At 39.2% G+C, this 22,122-nt stretch overlaps 1 protein-coding gene across 1 annotated transcript in view; it reads right to left on the bottom strand.

Annotated features, from left to right (window-relative positions):
- Positions 1-22,122, bottom strand: part of KANSL1L (KAT8 regulatory NSL complex subunit 1 like) — a 61,262-nt gene that overhangs the window by 7,109 nt on the left and 32,031 nt on the right. The window contains exons 6-12 of the mRNA XM_058809713.1: positions 20,572-20,773; positions 10,186-10,348; positions 6,916-7,026; positions 6,394-6,528; positions 3,950-4,074; positions 3,044-3,168; positions 2,361-2,415 (exon numbers count right to left, since the gene is read on the bottom strand). Coding sequence (XP_058665696.1) covers positions 2,361-2,415; positions 3,044-3,168; positions 3,950-4,074; positions 6,394-6,528; positions 6,916-7,026; positions 10,186-10,348; positions 20,572-20,773 — 916 coding nt within the window. The remainder of the gene's footprint in view (positions 1-2,360; positions 2,416-3,043; positions 3,169-3,949; positions 4,075-6,393; positions 6,529-6,915; positions 7,027-10,185; positions 10,349-20,571; positions 20,774-22,122) is intronic.

Genomic DNA, 22,122 nt, shown 5'->3' with positions numbered 1-22,122 from the left:
CAGATTTATTGCATGGATATGGGCTGTTGCATAAATGAAGAAGACAAAGATTAAGACAACAAAGACAATGAAGATGGAGAAAAGTTATCCAGTGGCAGAAATCTGACTACTGCTCCACACAAGGACAACTCTGAAGTTTCAAATTTAGCTATGCTGAAGATAGAGAAGTAAAGAAACCATTATGTAGTACCACAAAAAAAAAAATTAAATCATTTCCAACACCACCACAGGCTCTGAAATGCAGTGAAATGGAGGAAAAGAGCATTTTATGTAAAAGCAGGAAGTATTTGCCTTCCCTTGTGTTATGTGAATGGCCTGCTGAAGCTTGCCTTGACTTGAGCACATGGAGGAATATTTCAGCAGTGTCAGAGCATGAGTGCAGGTAATGGTGCTGTCTCCTCATGTCTTTTTACAAGCTTACTCAGTAGCAAATGTACCTCAGCTCAACACTAGAGAAGTTGAAGAATTATGATCAATCACCTTTTCTCAGTACTCTGAAAAACATCCAAACTAATTATAATTAACATGATCCCAACAGAAAGGGGGGAATTGGAGAACGAGGATTTACACAAACAAGACCATTAGTACTTTTCTCTGTCTGACATCTCTCCCCCTCATTCCAGCCAGTGGCTGACAGATGATACAGAAGCAGTGGCCACAGCAGGAGGCAAAGCTGCTGCATTGTTAACTCAGGCTATTTCCTGGCCAGAAGATGAATCATACAGGATTGAGAGTCATGCCAAGCACCAGAGTACTGGGTGGGCTACTAATTCAGACATTAGCCCATGAGCTTCTGAGAGAAACCTTGAAGTCCCTTCAGCAAAATACACTAAAAGCACAAGATAAGTCATCTTTATGGAATCTGAAATCCAAACAAGAAATCCACTGATTCCATGCAAGCTCCTTGAAGCCCTGAATGCAAATCACTGTGAAATTCTTCACTGTCCTGAGACACCAGGCTGAAGACAGCAATGAACAGTGGATGCTCAAGGGACAGAGTGCCCTTGCTGCCTTTATTAGTTTTTCTCCAAATGGTTTAATTAAATATCCTTGCAGGAGAGTTCTCCTGTGTGTGGAATTTGACCTTCTTGGTACAAAGGAAGGACAGGCATATTTCCTGCTAGCTGGAAGGGTACTAACCCAGAGTCAGTGGGTGGAAGTGACATCAATTTGACCACAGACTTCACAGGAATTTCTCAATTGCTCATTGGAAAAGGCAGACACAGAGTAAGCTTTTCTATTCCTTCTAACCCAAGAGTATCCTGCCAGATAAGTGCAACTGCACCAGGTAAGGAGTTGAGACCATGATGTTCTCCTAAAGGAAGGGTTATAGAGCAGGTAGTTACAGATCTATAAACTTCTGAGGAAGTTGTGCCTTTGTGGAGAGCATATTTTCTACCCCAGGGGAGTGACATAATGATTTGTTTACTGAGTTTAATGTAACCTTCTGCACTGCTACCTAAATGCCATCTTTTTCTACTGCTACAGCAACTAAACCTCAGCTGTAGAGATTCTCTCAAATAGCTCAAGAACAGATATTGTGGATAAAGGCAGGAACACAAGTCCTACAGTTACAATTGGTGACAGTGGCAGAGACTGGAGGGAGATTAAAGATGTCCAAAAGACAGCAAAACTGACAGGTTTCTGGAAAAGAAGCCACAAAAAGATTGGAAGGACAGAAAATCAGCCTAGAGACCAGACTTGCTGGCACATTCACCCCAAGGTTAGGAAATGCCTCAAACCCCTGATTAGGAGAGAAAGGGACCCCCAGCTGCAAAGTTCATGGACATTCCCTGAAGAAAAAGGTAGATTTTTATGTCTGGAGGAAGCAACAACCAGCCCATGATGTGCAAACTTAGCTCAACAGGCAGGCAGGAAATGATGAAGGTTATGTTGTCCCTGACAATGCAGAAAAGTTTGTTCCCAACAAGAGGCTTGCAGGAAAACAAACACTAAAAAGAAAACTTGCTGGACCCACAGGCAAGATTGCTGAATACCAAAGAGCAAATGCCATGGGAAGTGGCCTTGGAAGGAAAGGATGAGAGGGAGGGACAGCACTGGTGGCCCCAGGGGACAGTCACAGTGGGACAGGCAGCATCACAGTGCTCAGGAGCAGGGGGGGCAGAGCCTGACCCAAGGGACCCTTCAGGAGCACTGACTGTGCAGCAGCAAGGGGCAGAAGAGCCACACAAACAATGAACAAGGAAAATTAATGGTACACTTCCATTTCTATCTTCCACTGTAGGGACAAGACACATTTTCACAATTCAAGTGTTATCAGAAAGTATGTACCAATTACACCAATTATATATTGTATCTACTTTAAATAAACCTAGGGGTTTAATGAAAATACAGCCTACCTCTTCTTCATCTGTTTGAGATTTTTCTAAAGGTTGAAGTTCAACAACTCTCCAGCTACAATAAGACAAGGAAAATCAAATTAAGTTTAAGGTGCTGAAATTTATATTTTCCTTTCCCATCAAAATAGCTAACCTTTCATTTTCCTAACAGAGTGTTTAAGATATCCAATACAGTTTTAATAATATTTTTCAACTTAAAAGACAATAAAAAAGCAAATGCATATTATGGATTTAAAGTACAGATCAAATACCTTTAGCCCTTCAGGCAATGTGCTACTAAGACACTGAAGTGAGGAGATTAATTACACTGGTTTTGAAATCTAAAGATGTTCTCTTTCTAAAACAAAGGAGAAAAAGATCTCTAGAATCATGGATTGTAGGCCTACACTGCATGGAAAGAAATAAGCCTATTCTACTGTATCAGAATGGCTAAATTAAGAAAAATGCTAAATCCATTACTGTTAATTCACAGAAAATAGTTTACTATTTCTCATGTGCTATCAGCTGTCCAGTCTTCCTACAGCTTTGGTCACTTGAACTGAAATGCACACATAAAAAGCCAAGTGCATGAAAAGATCATCTTTAATACCATAACATTTTCTAATTCCATGTAAATTATATTCTTGGTTAATGTTCTCATGTTCATTTTCATGTCTTTGCAATTCAAGAGGTTGTGAACAAACCTTGGAGTAAGGATTTCTTTGTACTGTAGTTTCTCCAGCTTTGAGGGTGCCACCAGTGACATGGGAATAACAATGTTGTCTATATCATAGGAGCTCTCACTTCTCAACCTCCTCCTGGAGTTATGCTGAATAATAAAATCAACACAAGAGGATCAGCTCAAATCACAGGAAATACATTTTAGCAGATAAACATTAGAACTTCACAAGGAGAAAGCCTGAACTTTAATGGAAACAGTGCTCACTTATGTGTTCCTTGAATAAAGGAGTGTGTGTTGTGTAAACTGTGTGGGATGCACATTTAAACTCAACTCTGCATTAAAACATGACAACTCTCAGAGCACCAGTATACCACTAGGCTTAGCAAAACCATGGGACCTAAACCTGAATATTGTTGTGAATTTTCCATTAATTTCAGTAAAATAGTGTGTTTCTGTACACTGAGCCAGAGTTCTGCTGCTCCTCAGTAAATTATATACCAGGGACTTTGCCTGTATTTCTGCACAAAGGCTTGTAAATAGGGAAACAGAACTAACAAATTTTGGGACTCTATTTGTACCATGAGGCCATTTTATATAGCTTCATCAAGAGAAAAAGGTCACGAGTGCCCTAATGTAAAACTGGCAACATAAATCACTGCATATTTAATGAAATTTTGAAAAAAAAGGCACAATGCCAATAAATCAAATTTATACTCCAGTTATATGATCTGCAAAACTCTTTTATAAACAAGTACACATACTCAATCTGGAATAAATTAGTTAAGTAATCCACTTAATTCACTGTAAAAATGCTCTGCACTGTCACATGACACAAAATCAGATGTAAAAGGCACGTGGCTGTGGACTATTAATTTGCACAGCTCTCTGTTGATATTTCAGTTGAGACAGTGCCACATTTTGGGTTTACCTGTGATGAAGAGCTGTGAGTGGGCCGGGCCATGGCACTGACACTGCTTGTGGGAGTGAAACTGCTGTGGGACTCAGGCTCTGCATGTTGGAAGGAGAACGTCTCAAACCGAGCGCTACTTTCGCCTGTCATAAAAAACAGCAATAAACAAGACATACTGCCTGTTGGCTATTAGACTGCAGACATTTTTCCACACAGTAACAGTAAAGTCATTTCTAGAAGCCCACACTGAGCCACTTACAATTTACTGGATACTAAAAAAAGCTATCTAAATAAACATTTGCTATTCATCCTGTCATTGTTGTTCCACAAAACTCATCCCTCTTGTTCTATGACGGATTTCTTCTCATGGAAACAGCTTCATATGGGCAAATCCTGACTCTTTTTTTCAGGAGCTGTCATAAACTACACACAGAGCAATTACAATCTGACTTAGATTCCCTCTGTTCCTCAGCAGCAGTTTGGGTGCATCTCACAAGCTCTCCCTGACCATTTCTTCTTTAAATGATTCTTCTTTAAATGACTGTTTTCTTCTTTAAATGATAAAACTGGCAGCAAGGGTAACAAACAAAATCAGTTCAGATCTCCAAACCAATAGTGGTTTCTTCTCATTCACTGCCCTCATTCAGTCCCAGTATAAGCAGCATTTAGAGGGATTCACAATTAACCCACCTGTTCTGCTTTCCTTCTACCTCATTTCCAGTAAGAAAGGAGATCTCAGACTTAATATACCAATGAACAAAAGAATTAGTATATTCCAACATGGAAAAAGAGATAAGACTGATCCTAAAGACTGTATTGCACAGGCTGGGTCAAGGTAATGAACTACCATCTCCCAGGCAGCTCTGCAACTCCCTGGCACACAGCTTTTATTTTTGGCCTTGTTCATTAAGCTGACCTTCCTCATGGATAATTTCTCCTAGACAGAGCCCAAATTAGGAATAAATATGTAGTACTACACCCATAGCACTAATAAGCTAGAACTTGTGCCTCTACTCATGAATGCACCACAGAACAGTTTACTGGCACTGGGATAATCCTCATGATAAAAGATTGCTTTTTTGGTTCCATTTATAAAAAGCTAAATACTATTGTCAGAGGACTAATGGTAACTTCAAAAGGTTTATAGCAAGATGTTTTCTCTCTTTTTAGTGCACCCAAGTAACTCCAGCTGTTGATCTCAGTGTTCCTGACTACACTTTGGGAAACTGAGGAACACTGTGTCAGCATTCTCCTCTTGGGAACCAGCAAGTGGAGTAGGTGGAATGGGAAGCAGGATTACTGGTGGTCAAAGGGCACAGCACCCCCCTGGACACAGCACAGAGGGCAAGAGGAGGCGTTACAGCACCAGGGGAAGGACTCAAAGGACAGCCCTCATCTAAATCCAAAGCAGTTATCAGTGTGCTCCCACACAGCTTTTATTCTCTCCTAAAACTTTCTAATTGATTGGGTGGTCTTGCTTTGGGGTTGTGGATTGTGGGTTTTGGGGTTTGTTTTAATCCTAGATCATAATTTTTTATTAATTCATCTCTGCAGTAATTCCCGTATCTCCACCTCTAGTGAAAGATTACAGTTTGAATTTAATTTTTCCACAATGTTAATTTTTCCACAATGCTAACTGATCATTTATTCCTTTTCATTCTTTCCTAAAGGAAATTTTAAACTAATATGCTTTTGCTCAGTGATTTACTTTCTTCAAATGTCTTGTGAAGAATTTTGCCAAAGGTTTTTCAAAAGTTACATAAATGAATCTGTAACAGAATCTTAGGCTTTACATTCTAACAGCCTGGAGAGGTAAAATGCCATTTATCTTTACAGTGGTATGCTAAATTTTGTATCACATTATTCTACAGAACTTTTAGAGCACTTCCTATTAACTTATCAACTGCTGAAGTAGAGATTCAGTGGATTAAAATAGAACAGTAACAAGGGTAAAAACACAGTAAGAACTGGCTATTCACAGGTCCTCTTAAAAAGTCTGGAAGGGATCCAGAACCACAAATGACAGTACACAACAAATGAAATACAGTGGACAAAAATGCCAGGAATAGTAAATGTTTCATTGGGCACATGATGTAACAGATAACTTTGCAATGTTTGTTTCATTGACTACTATTAAAAAAATCCTTTTGTACTAAGAATGACACTCAGTATTAAAAGAACACAGTTGAACTGCTGAGCAGTTTCCTTTAAGAGTACTCCAAAAATAAAATACAGCAGCTTATCTCATTCTGTATGTACACTTAAGAAGAAAGATGATTACTATGCTTTAAAATAGCAAATTATTTTCATGGGGTTCTAAGTCTGTTTCTTCACAAGTTTCATAACAGTAGGAGTAGTTGGAGTAGTTGGAGACAACTTTTAATCCTCAGAGCCCAGTGATATTCATACAGTACATATTTTAGAATATGTAGTAGTCTCTTGCAGTGCTATTTTTCTCTTACCTACTGCTGTCTCACTTAGATGCCTTTTCTTTCTTCCTTCTGACAGGTGGTCAGGTGTCCCTAATACCAACTGAGATTTGGAATTAGATAAACAGCCACTGCTCCACTGTTTGACAGATACATGTGCATTGTAGTCTGTAACAGAAAAAGCATGTATCAAGTTGAGAAATTACTTTTCATCAGTACAATTTACAGGAAATCTCAACTGCTGAACTATTTATAATAGTCCTAAACTTCTGACAGAAATCCAAGTAATAACAGGACTACAGTCAGGCATCTGGTCCAAACTCCCCCCACTTGTATCCTCCTACAGCTCTGGTGGGATCATCTCAGTGCAATTAGGGAGAACCTGACTCTGTGCTCTGAGGAGAGATTTCTCTTCCACCTAAAACCATATTTAGTTACCTTCTCTGATAACCTGCTTTGTGACAAGTTTATAAACTGAACCTCTTCATGGCATAAAATACTGACAAATGAGTGAAAGACAGCCTTGCAAATGCTAAAACATTTTGCTTTACATACCATTGTCAGCAGATACTTTAAACTCCCCTCCCAAAGATGAGGTATCAGCAGGTTCTCCTTTGATGTCATTATTCCTTAATAATGTTTCAAAGTATATGTGAAGAGGAATATCTAATAAAAAAACAGAAATCCAAAGGAACAGAGTCTGCATTAGAAAGATGGCAACCTCTGAGCCAATGAATTATGCATTAAAACTAGAGCACTGATTCACCCATCACATTCAACAGAATCTGTGAGCAATATTGCTAAGGACTGAAACAGACTGGAAGTATTGAGTGAGAATAAGACTGGGGTCTTCAATCTTGACCAGCTCCTGCACAAAACCCAGCAGTGCAGAGAGCACACAGTGCACTTCTCCTGTAAAGTGAAGAGGTTTTGGTTCAGCCTTTTGGGTACAAGTCATAATTGCTTTTGGAATTTGTTACTGCTGGGAGCCTATGGGTATGCTCAAGGTAAATTCCCTCTCTGTCTCCCTGGAAAGGTCTACAGCAGGGCAATGTAATTAATTTTCTGATAGGAGTTCTGATGCAGAATTAGCCTGCAAAACATTTTAAATGGTAAGGAATCTATCCCCTGTTGTAAGGCAGGGAGGCTTAAAAAAAACTACCATTCTGAAAAGCCTTTCTGGAAAAAAATACAAGAATGAAGGGAAATTTAACAGAAAAAAAGTGTCAGTGTATAAAGTAGGCTTGACAACTAGCAATGAGAGGAGCACTGTAGGCAGGCCCAAGGGTGGGCATTAAACTACATACATTTATGTACAGTCAGTCTCATGTGCCTTCAGGACAAAAACTTTCAACACACTTTGCTAAATAATAAGAACAATTTTCTTTTCAATTTGATATGGATCTAACTTGATTGCTTTATCTTAACACCCCAAGGTTTTTGCTGTGTTTCCTACTCTACTTCCAAGTTAAACAAGAAGGTCAGAAAAGTGTATTAGTCACAACATTTAAGTAAAAAGAGAACCAAAACATTTTTCCAATTTTGTTGGTCTTTTGGTTTTGTCTTTTTGGGGTCTTTTTTGTGTTTTTTGTTTGTTTGTTGTTGGTTTTGTTTGTTTTGTTTTTTAACCTGGGAAACCACCTGGGTGACCCAGATTTTTTATCATGTTTTCCTGTATCTTCATTGAAAGGGCAGGAGTGCTTTTTTCAATCAACCCACAGTGGCAGAAATAGAAGAAATCCAAATTTCTTAGATGCAAACTACAATTTTCCAGTTATCAAGGTGCAAGTTGAAGGAGGTGCTGTTATGTTAAAGCAATACTGCAAGCACTCACGTATCTTTAGTCAAGATTATTGGTAATTTGAAAACAGTGAAAGAAACTTAGACATAGGGCAATTATGCTTCCAAAAGAGAGCACAATGGTGAGCCAGTCCCATTGCAGTATTTACTAGATTTTCTGCAAATTATGGTTCAACTTTAAAGCAAACCACATGAAAAACCAAGGTTGAATCTTGAATTTGAATCCCTTCTTGCACACACGCACACACACACATAAAATATCAAACTCCCAGAGTTCCAATATGAAACAATGTATTTTTAACATACAGAGAAAATGAATGCAAAATGCTTTTCTTTTACTCTGCTGACAATTTTTATATATAAAGATGTGGGCACAGCACAAGTAGTATTTTAAGAGAAGCCATTGCTCTGAAAGGGGATAACCAAGAGAGCTGCAAAGAAAACATGAAATGAGGAGGTAGGCTACAACTTGGAAAATTTCTACCATGCATTTATTCACAATAATTCTTTCACATGAAAGAAAATGTCAAATATACTAGTCTTCATGAGGAGCTAGAGACAGGAAAGTGCACAAAATAAAGCATGAATCCAGCCTCTCCCAAATGTGAGGACTGCATCTGAACAGGAGATGGCAGGTCTAGTACTTCTTCCCTGCCTCAACTATTATTAGCAGGGCTCTGGAAAAGAGAACAAATATTCCTTAAGAAATATGTTCTTGATACTGGAATGAAGCTGAAAACATTTTTTCCTCCTCCATCCTGGCAAAGTGTCCAATAGTAGCCACAGCACAGTCCAAAGCTTTTTAGGATTTTTATGATGACAAAGCTTTTTCTGAGAAAACAAAAGCTCAATGTTCTTGCTGCACACCCCGGTCTCCTTTAACAGGGAGGTAAGAATGAGCACAAGGGGCACAGACCTCCCTTGAACAGATGTCTAAACCCCTGGGGTCCAGCTGTGCTGCCAAAGTCACAGGGGAAGTGATAGTGTGTGTAAAAGAAGTAAGATTTAGGTTTTTTTCTGTCCACAACAGAGTTCTGCTGAGTGGAATGTTTGCTGTTGCACTCTTGGAGTGAGTGTTCCATTTCTCCTACAATAATCTCCTCCTTAACCCATGCATGGGATGCAAACTGCCAGAGCTGAGGCTTCCTCTGCATTCCATGTCCACACTTGGGTCTTCTCTACAGGCTAGTGACAAGTTCTCCAAAACCAAACCTTAATTAATTCCTGACTTCCTAATACAGGGCTGCAGTGTCTACACTGTCATTCTGGGAAGACAGTGGGTTTGATTGAAGATTCAAGCAGTTCCATGGAAGTCCCAGCCTCACCTTCAGAATTATTTTGTGGCAAAGAAGCCCCCCAGAACAGCATAATTTCTGTACTGGTCAGTAACTATCTGGAAATGGGTTTTTCCTAAAACAAAAAAAAACCCACAAAAATTCAATCCCTTCTGCTGCATTTTGGCTGTTATTTTGAAGTCCCAAGTTCTGTAAAGTTGCACCTGCACTAATTTCAGGGCTGAGTCACAGACAACACTCTCTACATTACTGTCCAAAAAGACTAAAAGATCAGATGACAAGAAACCATAAAACTTCCAAGACAATCAAAAGGGCCGACTATGATAAAAATAATTCAAAAACATAAATAAAACTTTTTAGACCTAGACCAAAGGGCCTGAACAGAAAGTTGCTTATGAAAACAACACAACCATGGTATTGTGTTGGCAAAAGCACCATCTCTAAAGGACTGACCCTGACTCAATTAGACACACCATGAAACACCCAAGCACACATTTTTTCATGACCAGTCTTTCCAGGCTGTAAGCACACTGCTGGTATGAGAAACCTACAAGGTGTGCTCTTCAAAAGTCAGGATCAAGGCAAGATTTTCATTTAGTCTAAACTCATGTATTTTGACAGTGTGAAGTTAAGTGAACTAAGCCTTAAAAATCATTGAAAAGACAAGTTATTCCACAACCTGCAGAGCTGTCACAAGCACAAGCACTCTTTAAGTCATGGCATTACTCACCTGAAGGGAATGATAAGACTGGATGGAAGGAAGAGTCCAGCTCTTGCACATAATCTAGGAGTTTAGATTCTGTGCTGTACTCACTGCTGCTGAAAGTGGAGGCTGGCACCACACATGGCAACTGAGCTTTATATGGAAAAGAGGCATCTCTAGATGGAAAAGTCTGCAAGAATACACAGAAATAAAAGTTAACTTTTCCTTTACTCATGTCCTTCAAATTAGACCAGAAGAGAGAAAAAAATCCAACAAATCAACAACTCAGTGAGTGACACACTTTAATATGTGAATGGGAAGAATATTCCAGCAACCTTCAGATAGTCTAAATATGACTTACCTTCACTTACTAAGGACAACAGTGCACAACACAAAGAATACAAACTGCTCCTTCAATTAGGACCAGGAAACAGCTGTCAAAGCTTTCAGATAAAATGTAACTGTTTCCAATCATTCTTTTATCTATCCAAACAAACCAGCACCACCTAAAATTTGATTCCAGGATAAACAGGCATGATAAAAATGCACAAACAAACTTAACACCAGACTAAATAGAGGATCTCATTCATTTATCCCCTTAGTAAGATTCTCAGCATCAGTATCTTTAGTCACCTTGAGCACACATATTTTAATGCAAGAAATTATAGTGAACATTTTGAGCACACTTTGTACATAAACCAAAAAGGCAAAGTCTTTACCTTGTTCTAATTTAAACATCAGATACAGATAAACAACAGAAAGAAGACATTCAGCAATAAACACAGAGAGGGATGTATTAAGAACTCATTAATAGGTAGCAACAGGAATTACTAGAAAGAGGAAGGTGCAAAGAAAGATTAATTTAGCTGCTTGGCTGCAAAGCTTGTTGAAGTATGGAAGGTAAAATGATGGATGGCACAGAACTGGTAGATGGGAGGTAGCAGGACTGAGGCAAAAGACAGGGTGAAAATGGGCAGGAATAACAGCAGAGTGCAGGCCACAGACTGAGCTCTGAATGACAGAAGGAAAGAATTCAATGTGATGGTACAGGACAGCAGCAAAGTGTGGTCAGTGCTTCAGAATGTGCTACAAAAGCACTTCAGGGAAATAATGTGGCATAAGCTACTTTCTTACTGGGTACTTGTGCTAGTAACCCCAAAGACACTGACATTTTTAGAGGCTTCTATAGGTTTCTGATATTTTGCCAAATGCTGCAGATCTGCAAATGGGAATGGAGAGAAGGGAACACTGGAGTACTTAGAGGGAATCTCAAGCCTATCACTGCACCAACAATCACACTTATCAACCCCTGGGAAACAGTTCCAGTGTAAGAAACCGTAGGAATAAATGACATTTTCTTAGGACTTTTTATGGAAACATGTAGCATCAAAGGTGAGACTCAAAGAATATTAATTGCATTTTCTGTATTTCTGCTTTCTGGATCAAAGAAAACTCTTTCTCCTGCCTAAAATACTCCAGGCTGCACTTTAGCACTGCCATTCATGAATTAGTGATGCAGGGATTATATCTACCACATAAAATTCCCTGCACTTAGTCAAAGCAGTCCTTCTACCACATGGCGTCAATATTCACAACCCACATTATCTCATTACATTAAGAAATTCCCCTTTTTTCTCAGTTACTGAGTTCTCTCTGCTGGTACTGTATCTCAGAAATTACTAAAATCAAGTAATCATGTTATGATGCTGGAGCAGAGAACACAGTGATGGTGGGAGGAGGTTTTTGTATTTAACTTTTTTTCCCCCCCAGGAAAAAAATAGCAGTCCTAAATCCACCTTGATCTCCATATACAGGTGTATGCACAAGTGCTTTCAACTTAACTTGGAAAGAATTTTTTCCTAGCCCAGGACTCCTTCAAATCAATGTTCTGTTATTTTCCTGTGACAGACATATGGGACTCTTCATCTGCTAAACTTTAAACATCCATAAAGTGTTGGCAGAACTGGGTCCTGTGTTTGAAAACACTAGAGGGATAAATGCTAAAGTAAACTTTATGTTTCCCATTATATGGATCATTACACTAAAGCTTAAAGAGCTTTTAGGTACTTGTTGTACCTCAATGCACTAAGGACTTGCTTTTCAAAAATGCACAAAAGCATATTTCTTGTTGATATTTGGGTTTTAGAAATGATAATTTACTAAGTCTCTACTCTTTAAGCTGCAACAGCACCACTTGTGCCTGTCCTTTTTTTAATAGAGGTGAATCATATTATAGTATATAAATCTCTCACTCTGTTTAAAATGAAATTCCCAAAACTGATCAGTAAAACTACCTAGAAAGTAAACAGATAAGACCAAGACATTCTGACATCCAGACCTTTAGCCCTTACTCACTTTTTCTTGCTTTAATTCACTTTAGCCACAAACACATCCAGATTATTAAAGCTGAGCCATTTCAAAAACATGGATACAAGGTCAAACAACCTCACAGTCAAAATCCATTTATTAAAATAAATGGATCACAGTCAAAATCCAAAATCTTAAAACTATATTAAAATCCATTTGCCAATATCAGCAGATGGAGAATTCTTTTCTTCAACTTGCCTGTGGAAGGAATTACAAAACCTTATGCCTGAATTTGTGCCTTGAATGCTCTAGCATCAACACCTAATGACATTTTCATTAAGCCAGTTTGTAACCCAAAAGAAAACACAAACTTCACAGAAGGAAGAGCAATTTTATTTAAATGCCTGTGAAGCTGCTAGGGAAAAAAGCTAAGAAATGTGTCAGTCTGTGCTCCTAGCTACCAAATCTGGTTTAAATTTCTGATGGAGTAGTCCTCCACGGGAAAATGCTGAATTAGTGAAATCATGATGTGTCTCAGAAATGCTGACTTAATAAACTCTTGCTGAAAAAATTTCAGAAGCCCTTAGCACTGGAATTGAAGCATTTTACTCAAAGAAAGTGATTCAACTTTTATTGAAATAAAATAGAAGAATTGTTTATTGGAAAACGAAACTCTTCCTGCTTCCAATTCTATATAGAATACAGTCTACAAACCAATTGCCTTTTACTGCAGTCAATTATTGAAACTTTACACAGCAACAAAAACATTCACCAAAACCCAGCTGAAAACAAGCCCACATGTACATCCATTCAGCCATGGCAGGAACACCATGGCACACAGCTATTAGGAGACAGCAAACCTGACCATGATGCCAACCCTTCAGAAAGCAAGAGAGGTTATAAAACTCTTATCAATCTTTCCCTTTCCCCTTGCTATGCATCACCTTGCACATCTCCTGAAACATTTTTCTTCCTTACTGAAGTACAAAACCTCAAGTTTCCTGAGCTCAAGCAGATGTGAAGGATAATATTACATAAAATTCACTGTATTAGAGAAAACTCACTGTGTTTAAGAGGAAGTGAAGAGTGTACAAGCTTTAAATATTGAACTAAAATAGCAGTTCTGGTTTAAACTTATGAAATGGAATGATGTCAACCAACACTCTAATTCTCCAAAGTATTATGAATTTTGGACTAGGATTTTCCCCCCTTAGTACTGTTTTACTGGGTTACAGAAAACATAGAGAGCAATTAATTTTGATACTCAAAACAATTCTTGTGCTTGCTTGTGACAGATGGATGCATTAGACAAAGTAGAATTGGCTCATGGCTCTGTTCTTGAAAGGTCAAGAAGGCTGAACTCTACTGGCCATCCCATCCTTCTGCAGAGAAAAAAGTGTGAGTCTATGAAGTGTGACATAACTGAAAGGAAAAAAGTTTTGTGCACCCATTTAAAACACTGTGAAGTGAATTTCCATTTTGTGGTTTCAGCTACTGATTACTAAAACTCCCACCAGTTTTGGAAACATGCCCAAGTGTAACAGTACAGAGAGCCACAGTTCAATTATGCCACTGTGTCTGAATCCAGGAAGGTAATTAAATTAATTCAAATACACTCTGCTGAATACCTGTCACATCTGCTCCTCATTACTCTTATTAAGCCCAAGAAGGCAAGGAAAAATGCACTTATTCTCTCTACAAACACACTCTCAGGAGTTTGCAGCAATATCAAAGAAGAGCTATCTCCCTCAATATTCAAAACTGTTCTTCAGTACATGGGTAGCAGAGATTTAACTCTGGGACCCAAGAGAACCTCTGTGGGGGTGGCTGACAACTCACCTTTGAACATCAAACACCAAACACATCACACACTGAACAACTTTTAATCCTGTGCTGAAGTTCTTATAGAAGTTAAATGGATGTGCTTTCCCATACATGTCAGGTACAGAGATGCAAGCTGCCCCAGAATGTAAAATTCAATAAAAATAAACTGGCAGATCCTATGGCAGAGATCCATTTTTTCCAGGAAGAGAATGGAGAGTTTCATAAAACACTAATGAAAACTTACTCAGCATCCAACTTGTCACAAATTCAGATTTTTTGGTCAGTACCTACAAGGAGTGATAGCTTCTGCTGTTCTCAGATATCACCCACCTGTCCTAAGCATACATAGAGTTTAGTTTCTTTAATCCTGCAATAAAGCCAATGGGACTTTCACCTGCTCTGTAGAAGTGCATGATGTCTTCTACATCCTGAAACAAAGATGTTTTGTTTAACTAAAAAATAAATTGAAAATTCAAGATTAGTGCTCATCTTTGACCAGTTAAACCAAAAGAAAGAAAGATCTGTTCATCCACAGGGATATCTATCTTCTCAGAAACACCATGCAGAAATTAAGAGTAGATCAGTAAAACATTACAGAAATGTCACTACACCAAAAGTGAAAGACTGTGGAAAGCATGAAAGCTTTTCATTCTGACAAAAAAAAAAAAAAAAAAAAAAAAAGAAAAAAGAGAATTCACAGGCTTACTGGCTTGCCACAAACCTCAGGGGATGATCTAGCTCTACTGGCAGTATCACAGACTTGCAAAGATAGAGGTGTTTGTCCCCTTCCTTTCTGCCTTCATGCCTCCCTCCCTCAGAGACAGAATTCTTGTCACACATTCAGAATAGCTGAATGTGGATGAGAAATTTCTTTTGCCACTCAGTTTTCATTGCTTTTTAACTAACAGAAGGCCTTCTTTTTTAACTTCCAGGGTTAAAGCAACAATTTCATTAACTACTGTTTTAATGTACAAACTTGGTAACCAAGGGATTCTCATTCCCAGACCACAAGACTGACATATCCACAGAGATATCACACCACTTCCACTGAACCAGTTTACAGGAGACTTGGCAACAAAACAACATTTTTTCAGAAGTCAGCAATGCCAGGAAACTGTGCTGAAGCAGGTGGTGGAGCCAGTACCTAGGGATACCAAGGAAGAGGACGGCAACCAGTAGACTCCACTCAAAGCAACTTCTTTCCTCCCAGGTACAGACCCCTAGCAAATAGCATTGCTATTTAGCAAGTAAGATAAAGGCTATGCATGGTGGATACAATACAAATGATATGTATGTATATGTGTATTATATATAAATAAAATAGATACATACTCTTTCCAAAAACCTGAAAATGAACAAGAATTGGGGAAAGATCCACATGTATTTATCAAGTGGCATCAACAAAAAATACCACTGGCACTAGACATGGCCTGGGAATGCTCCTGAACACAGAAATCATAGAACCAGCATGAGATTTAAATCAAAGTAAGAAACTCATACCCTACAATTTAAATACTTTTCTCCTGTCTGCTTTGGAGCCTTTGGGACAAGCACTCACTTTTTTTTTTCAAACCACTAAATGAAAGCAGATATTCTGCTCTTACTTAAATCCCAGTTGAGACTGCAGAGAAGAAAATGTGGCAATATGCAACTGCAATAGTTGGCAAAATTATACCAACTGTTTGCCTGTGGTATCCAAAACGTAAGTTTTTGCACCTCAATTCCCAGCTTTCAGAGTGCTGGCACCTTTGTAAATTTGAATTCTGTTTTCTCCACATCCCTCAGTCCTCACAACCAACTCTTTCTCCAGCAGGTGGAATACAATTACAATGAGAATTTTCAGATTAAAAAACCTCACAATGCTCTACAACTCTGTAAAGAAACAGACAGGGACAAAATTGATACAACTCCAATCTCACTGCTCTGTTGTCTCTTACCTTTACTTAGAGCCATACAAACTTTTTATAGATTAAAAATCTACATAGCATCAATGACATCTCTTGGCAAAACATTACTTGAAGAAATGAAATTAATATCCTTTTCTAGGATATTAAATGAGAAACTAACAAAATATACTGGCAGAACAAAATCCTTGTTATTAAAAAATCCTGCAGCAAGTAACACAGATAAAATAGCAAAAAAGAAAACATCAGGGCATGTCAGCTAAGCAAACCTCTCTGAGAGTTTCTGACTAGTACAACACTTGTTTGCTTTTAAAACTTTTAGTATGTCACAGATAATTTAGTTCTTTCAAGTGCAGACAAAAAAATAGCAGGGAACAGAGCTAACATAGCCACAATTTTCCTCACTATAGGAAAAGCATTTGCAGAAGCACAAGGTATTAGACTGGAGAATGTGGGGTGGGGGAGGAAGGCAGTTATAAATGCAACAACCAATGCAATAAATGATTCAAGAGGTGTTTGTGCCTTACAGTCCTGACACCAATCTGCTACTTACACACCTTCTGGGTTTTAATGTTTAGATACTGTTGGCCTTCTTTCTCAGCATTAAAAATATGTAACACACATTTTATTGGAGACAATGACCCAGAGGTTGTGACTTGCCAGCTGTAACAATGCACACAAGGGGCAGATCCAACATTTTGAACACAGCACTCTCAGGCTTCCAACTCCCACCTGCAAACATTGTCTGCTCCTACTACATCACACCTGCAGCTTTCTCCTTTGTGCTGCTCTGCATGCAAGTTTTATCATTCATTCATTCAAACATCATGCTGAAGAAAGGCACCCCTACAATCCTGTCCTCTAGACTGAAGCACAGATTGCAATCCCAGGGTTTGTTGTGCATGACTCACAAGCAAGAAATGGCCTAAGCTCTCACAAAGCTGTTTAGATAAAGAAGAAAGATACAAAACAGATTCCAGGGCCAAATCATGACTCAGGGATCATCTTGTGGTACTTAGTCATTCTAAATAAGGGGACAAATGGATTTGGCCCCAAAGGCTGCTTCAAGTTCCCGAGGATATTGGATGGTGGCAGATAAACCAAGCACCCTGCATCCTGTTTAATTTATCTGCAGTCTATCTTGCCAGTCTGGAAGGTCTTCTAGAGTTTCACAACTTCTGTATTTTCTTTTAGATACTACCCTGTGTAAGCACCATTTAACCAGCACAGCAGGGGAAGGTGTAGTCCTCAGAAAAGAAGCACCAGAGGACAATACAGGGCATCTCTCCACCGGCAGTGGGAGGCTTCTAGGTCATACACACTCATTGTAAATGTATGTGGCATGGCAGGAGATAAGAGAAAAAATGTGGCTGCCTTCCCAGTGACCTTATGAACTAACAGATGGCACAGCAGTTCAGTTTCATACTTTACTTTTCCTAACATGGATGTTAGGGGGGTGAGGGGGGAGAATGAGCTTCCCAAATGAATCTGAAGAGATGTGAGGGATGACACTCTGAATGTCATTCAGATGCACAAAGGGTACAACCAGTCATTGCAATGAAATCCCAGTTGAAAATTCCTCAAAGCTATCCCAGCATTTCTTAATGTCCCACACACAGAGAGGTCTGCATTTTGCTAGGATTCTCTGCTCATAATTCTTTAGTCACCATCTTGCTCAAATTACTCTGCAGAGGAACATCTCCCCTCAGCACTGCCAGGCACTGCTCACTGGCTGCTCAAACCAGGCACCACCAGGAGCTGGAATATTCAGGAGATTCAGTTTGCTTCTCTGATTTTGGCAAGCTGGAATTTGTTAATTCCACATCTGCTGCAAGACTCCCAGCTTGTTTTCAGGCCAGTGATGATAAAGAAATGGGGGTCCTCACAGATTGTGGTACTAGGGGTTATATAAATATGTTAAATGTGAGGAAATATGGGAGAGGCACTTGCTAGAGAAGGCACACTAATGTTACATTAAAAATCCAACTATTTCCTATATGCTATTTCACATTTTTTCTGTGAAAGACCAGAGGAAATTTGCTGGATTGCTCTGGGGAATATAAATGCATTTTCAGAGAAAACTAGATATCAATCCCAGAACCCATTCCCCATTTTGAATCCTTACCCTTAAACATCTGCCTAATCCAGAAGGCAGCCTGGGCTGATGGCTAGGGCTCTTTCATTACAGGATGAGCAATCTCATCAACAGCTGGGTAACCAAGTGTAGCAAGTGCAGGACTAAGAAAGTGACAGGGCCTGTTAGAGTAAGATTTCTTGAATGAATGATACACTGCTGATGGCTCTTAATTTAAAACCTTGATACTGATTTAGGTTTGGTTGTCAGAATGTGCTGGAAATGTCCAGTCTAATTTTATCACTTATTTCCTTAGCAGAATCCCTGATCCTTTGTTTTTAACCAACATTGTGTGAGAGGCTTTGTTCCCTGCTTTACCCTAATTTTCAAAACTTAACTGAGTTTGGCACTTGCATGATGACTGAAGCTGACAACTTGATTGCTGCCATAATTTCTTATTTTCTCAAGGAACAAGAGCTCCAGAATCTGTTTGTAGCCCATGATGTAGTTCTCCACATTGCCTCTTGGTTAACTTTCCATGGAAAGTACATGGACAGCAGAGTCAAAACACAGAGTTTTGAGCTGAGAGCTGCAGTAAGCATAAATAGCATTCCCTACAGGGGTGTTTTGCCCCACTGTTTTTGGGACAGTGACACTGAAGCTGGGTTAATATAAGGCACCAGAGATGTCAGGAGTATGGAGCAGACACACAGTTGCACCAGCTCTGGTACTTGAATCCTTAACTAGTAACCTAAAAATGCACTTTTTGCTCACAGTATACAGCCAAAGGTTAATGATAAATCTTTCTTTGCAGCCTACAAGTCAGGGTAAACTATCAAGCATGCAGAGCAGTTAAGCTCTGTATCTGGTTGAAGGTAAAAATGTAAACTCTGCCTTGAACTCCTGCTGTCAGGCTACAGACATGGAGTTCCTGATCACAAGCCTTTACTGATATTCACTAGCTCTGGCCCACTTCTCAGAACACAGAGACATAGGCAGTGCTTGTAGAAATATGAAATACTTGAACCTGCAAGACAAGAAGCTTCCAGAAAGCCCTGCTATCTAGAAACTGCATCTGGAGTAAAAACCCTTCATGTTTAAGACAAAGGAAGGGAAAGTCCTCGAGTCTCTTGCTAAGGAGCTCTCTCCACAGCTGCAAGAAGCAGTTGGAGCCACAGCACAAAGTCTCCAACCCCTGTGACAGGATTGCATGGCACACAGTAACTCCAAGCCCACAACAGCCTCCTTGGGCAATGCAAGGAAGATGGAAAGGCTAAGTACCTAGGAGAAGGCAGAGCTCCCAGCCTCACTCACCATCCCCCTGGCCCAAACCTTCCAGGCAGGTTGCCAAATCTTTAAGCTCCACTGCCAGGAAGCTGGGAACTCAAACAAATAAGAAACTGGACAGTTTTTCAATAAAGTATCTTGCTAAAACTAGGGCACCTCTGCCATTTTGCAGAGAATGTTGAATCAGCTCAGAGCATCCTTGCATGGAAAATTGCTCCCCAGACCACTGGCACACTTAGTAAATCCTAGACAGTTAGAGATTTCCCTCAATACTACATTTAAAAAGGCAAAGGAAAATCAAGGAATTAAAACCTCTTGGGATTGGCATTGCTCTGAAGAATGAGTTCATACTGTCTCTGCTCCCAAATTAGACTGTTTCTTTAAGCACCACAGCTAAACTCATTATATATTCATACCAGCAACATGCTATTAATATCAGATGTGAGCAGATAGCCTTGCCCTGCACAAGACAATGTGGTTTTTTCCATTTTAAAATATTAATTTCTCTGTAACGCAGAAAATTCTAGGAGTTTTAAAGCACTCTTTGTGTCATGAAAAAGGCAATATAACTAATGAGAAACAGCAAAAATGGAAACAAGATTAAGATATTGCAATTCAATTTCCTAGAAAATAATGTGCCACCAGCTGTGTAAACTTTCCTGTAGCTAAAACAAATATTCTGAAAACAAGTAGGCAGATACTTTACACTGTAGCCTGTCTCCTGAGCAGCCAGGTCTCCAGAAGAACTCTCCAGTTGCCTCTTAGATTGTACCAGGGCTTTAAAGACAGTCATAGAACACACTGATTTGATAAGCAGGACTCTGGGCTATCTTTAATTTTTATGTTCAACTGAGCAGACACATCCAGTACTGCCACCACACACACTCTATGGTCCCTGAACACAACAAATGAGCAGCACAACATTCACCATTCCTCTGGCACAGCAGACAAGACACATGCTGATCCAGCAGCTGGACTCTTTGGTTTTCTCTCCCAAACAGAGAGGCAAGGGCCTACCTGCTGATTCCAGTGACAGGCACTGTGCATTCTGTAGAGTTTCCTCTTCTGGAAGCTGTGCAGGGGCCTGGTCCGGGCAGATGTGCTCACGTTAGTCACAGAGACAGACCTGAGCCTTGTCCTGTCTCTTCTTCTTTTCTTGATGTGCTGATGGTCAAGCAGCCAACTGCCTGCAGAGGACACCTCTCTATTGTCTGAAGCTCTGCAGTTTCATGAATAATGAGGAGAGGAAATACAAAATGTCAGATATGCTTCATGTGCACAGGCCAAGATTTCACACACTGATTAGCATTAGCTATCTAAGAGAATTTTATAAACACCACAAGGTTTTAGTATGCTGTTTCAGACAATTGTGTATGTGCTTTGTTTGCTAGTTAATTACTTTCATGTCAGGTCAGGAAGGGGAGTTTATCATTCTTCTTCACCTTTGTGCTCACAGAAACAAATGTCAAAATGAAGTTAAGCCCTCAAGCATATATTGAGTTTTGTTTTTTACAAATTCAAGAACTCTCTAATATTTTTAACACATATGAGTTTCATGTTACAATCAATATTTCCCTTCATACTGATGCTCCATTCAAGACACCAGTCATGCTAATATAAAAGAGGCCTAGAGTGCTGTCCTAATACTTTCAAGATTTTTTGGTTTTATTCAAGAACTGAAACCTAAGTAAAGCTTTACAAACCAGTGATCATTCAGCACAGGGTTGCAATTCACTGTGAAGCATTTGTATCAAAATTAGAAACTCTACAACTTCAAATGTAGATAGTTTCAAAATCAAGCACAAAGATGTGGCTAAAAGCAGTGGAAGCCCCTGCATGTATGTGCAGAACAACCTCACACCATTCTCACCAACCTACAGCCTGGCTGGTGACCAGAACAGGCAACACCACAAAGCAAGAATTTAAAACACTCTCCCATTGGGGTGGGAATGACTTAATGGAAAGAATGAACTTCCTTGCTATAAGTATTCCTGATTTTATTTATATTTGATTTATATCAACATCTCTCTGCAAAGTTGAAGGCTTGCTGCAAAACTCCCTCCAGCTTTTATTTTTACAATACTGAAGACCTTGATCACAGCTCTGGACTGTCTGAGCAGTGTAACTACACAAGGTATTCTGGCCTTGGTTCCTAACAGGTCATCTATCTGCACAAATGATTATTTTGTCTTATGACAAGTCACAGTTTTATTAGCAAAGTTGTGACACAAAAGAACATGAAAATGAATTTATTACAAGGCCACTTATAAATCTTTTTTGACAGGTGGTATTCTTTTACCAGTACATTTTTATTAAATGAAAAGGCTTGTAATGGAAGTGTGATTAAACACCATCCCATGCTGTGTTGGAGTGGTAACAAAGCTTTACAGGCTTCAATTTGAGCTGTCTTCCTGACACAGCAATATAATCCAATAGGCAACACAGACACATGAAAACAACATCCTAATTAACAGAGGGATTGTACAAAGCATTTAGAGGAACATACCAGTAAGTGCCAAGAAAAAGCCCAAAATACTGAGGCATGACATTCTTAATGTTAACACTGGA

The sequence above is a fragment of the Ammospiza caudacuta genome, chromosome 8 (genome assembly GCF_027887145.1).
Source record: "Ammospiza caudacuta isolate bAmmCau1 chromosome 8, bAmmCau1.pri, whole genome shotgun sequence".
Lineage (NCBI taxonomy): Eukaryota > Metazoa > Chordata > Aves > Passeriformes > Passerellidae > Ammospiza > Ammospiza caudacuta.
This window is presented reverse-complemented; position numbering and strand designations above follow the sequence as displayed.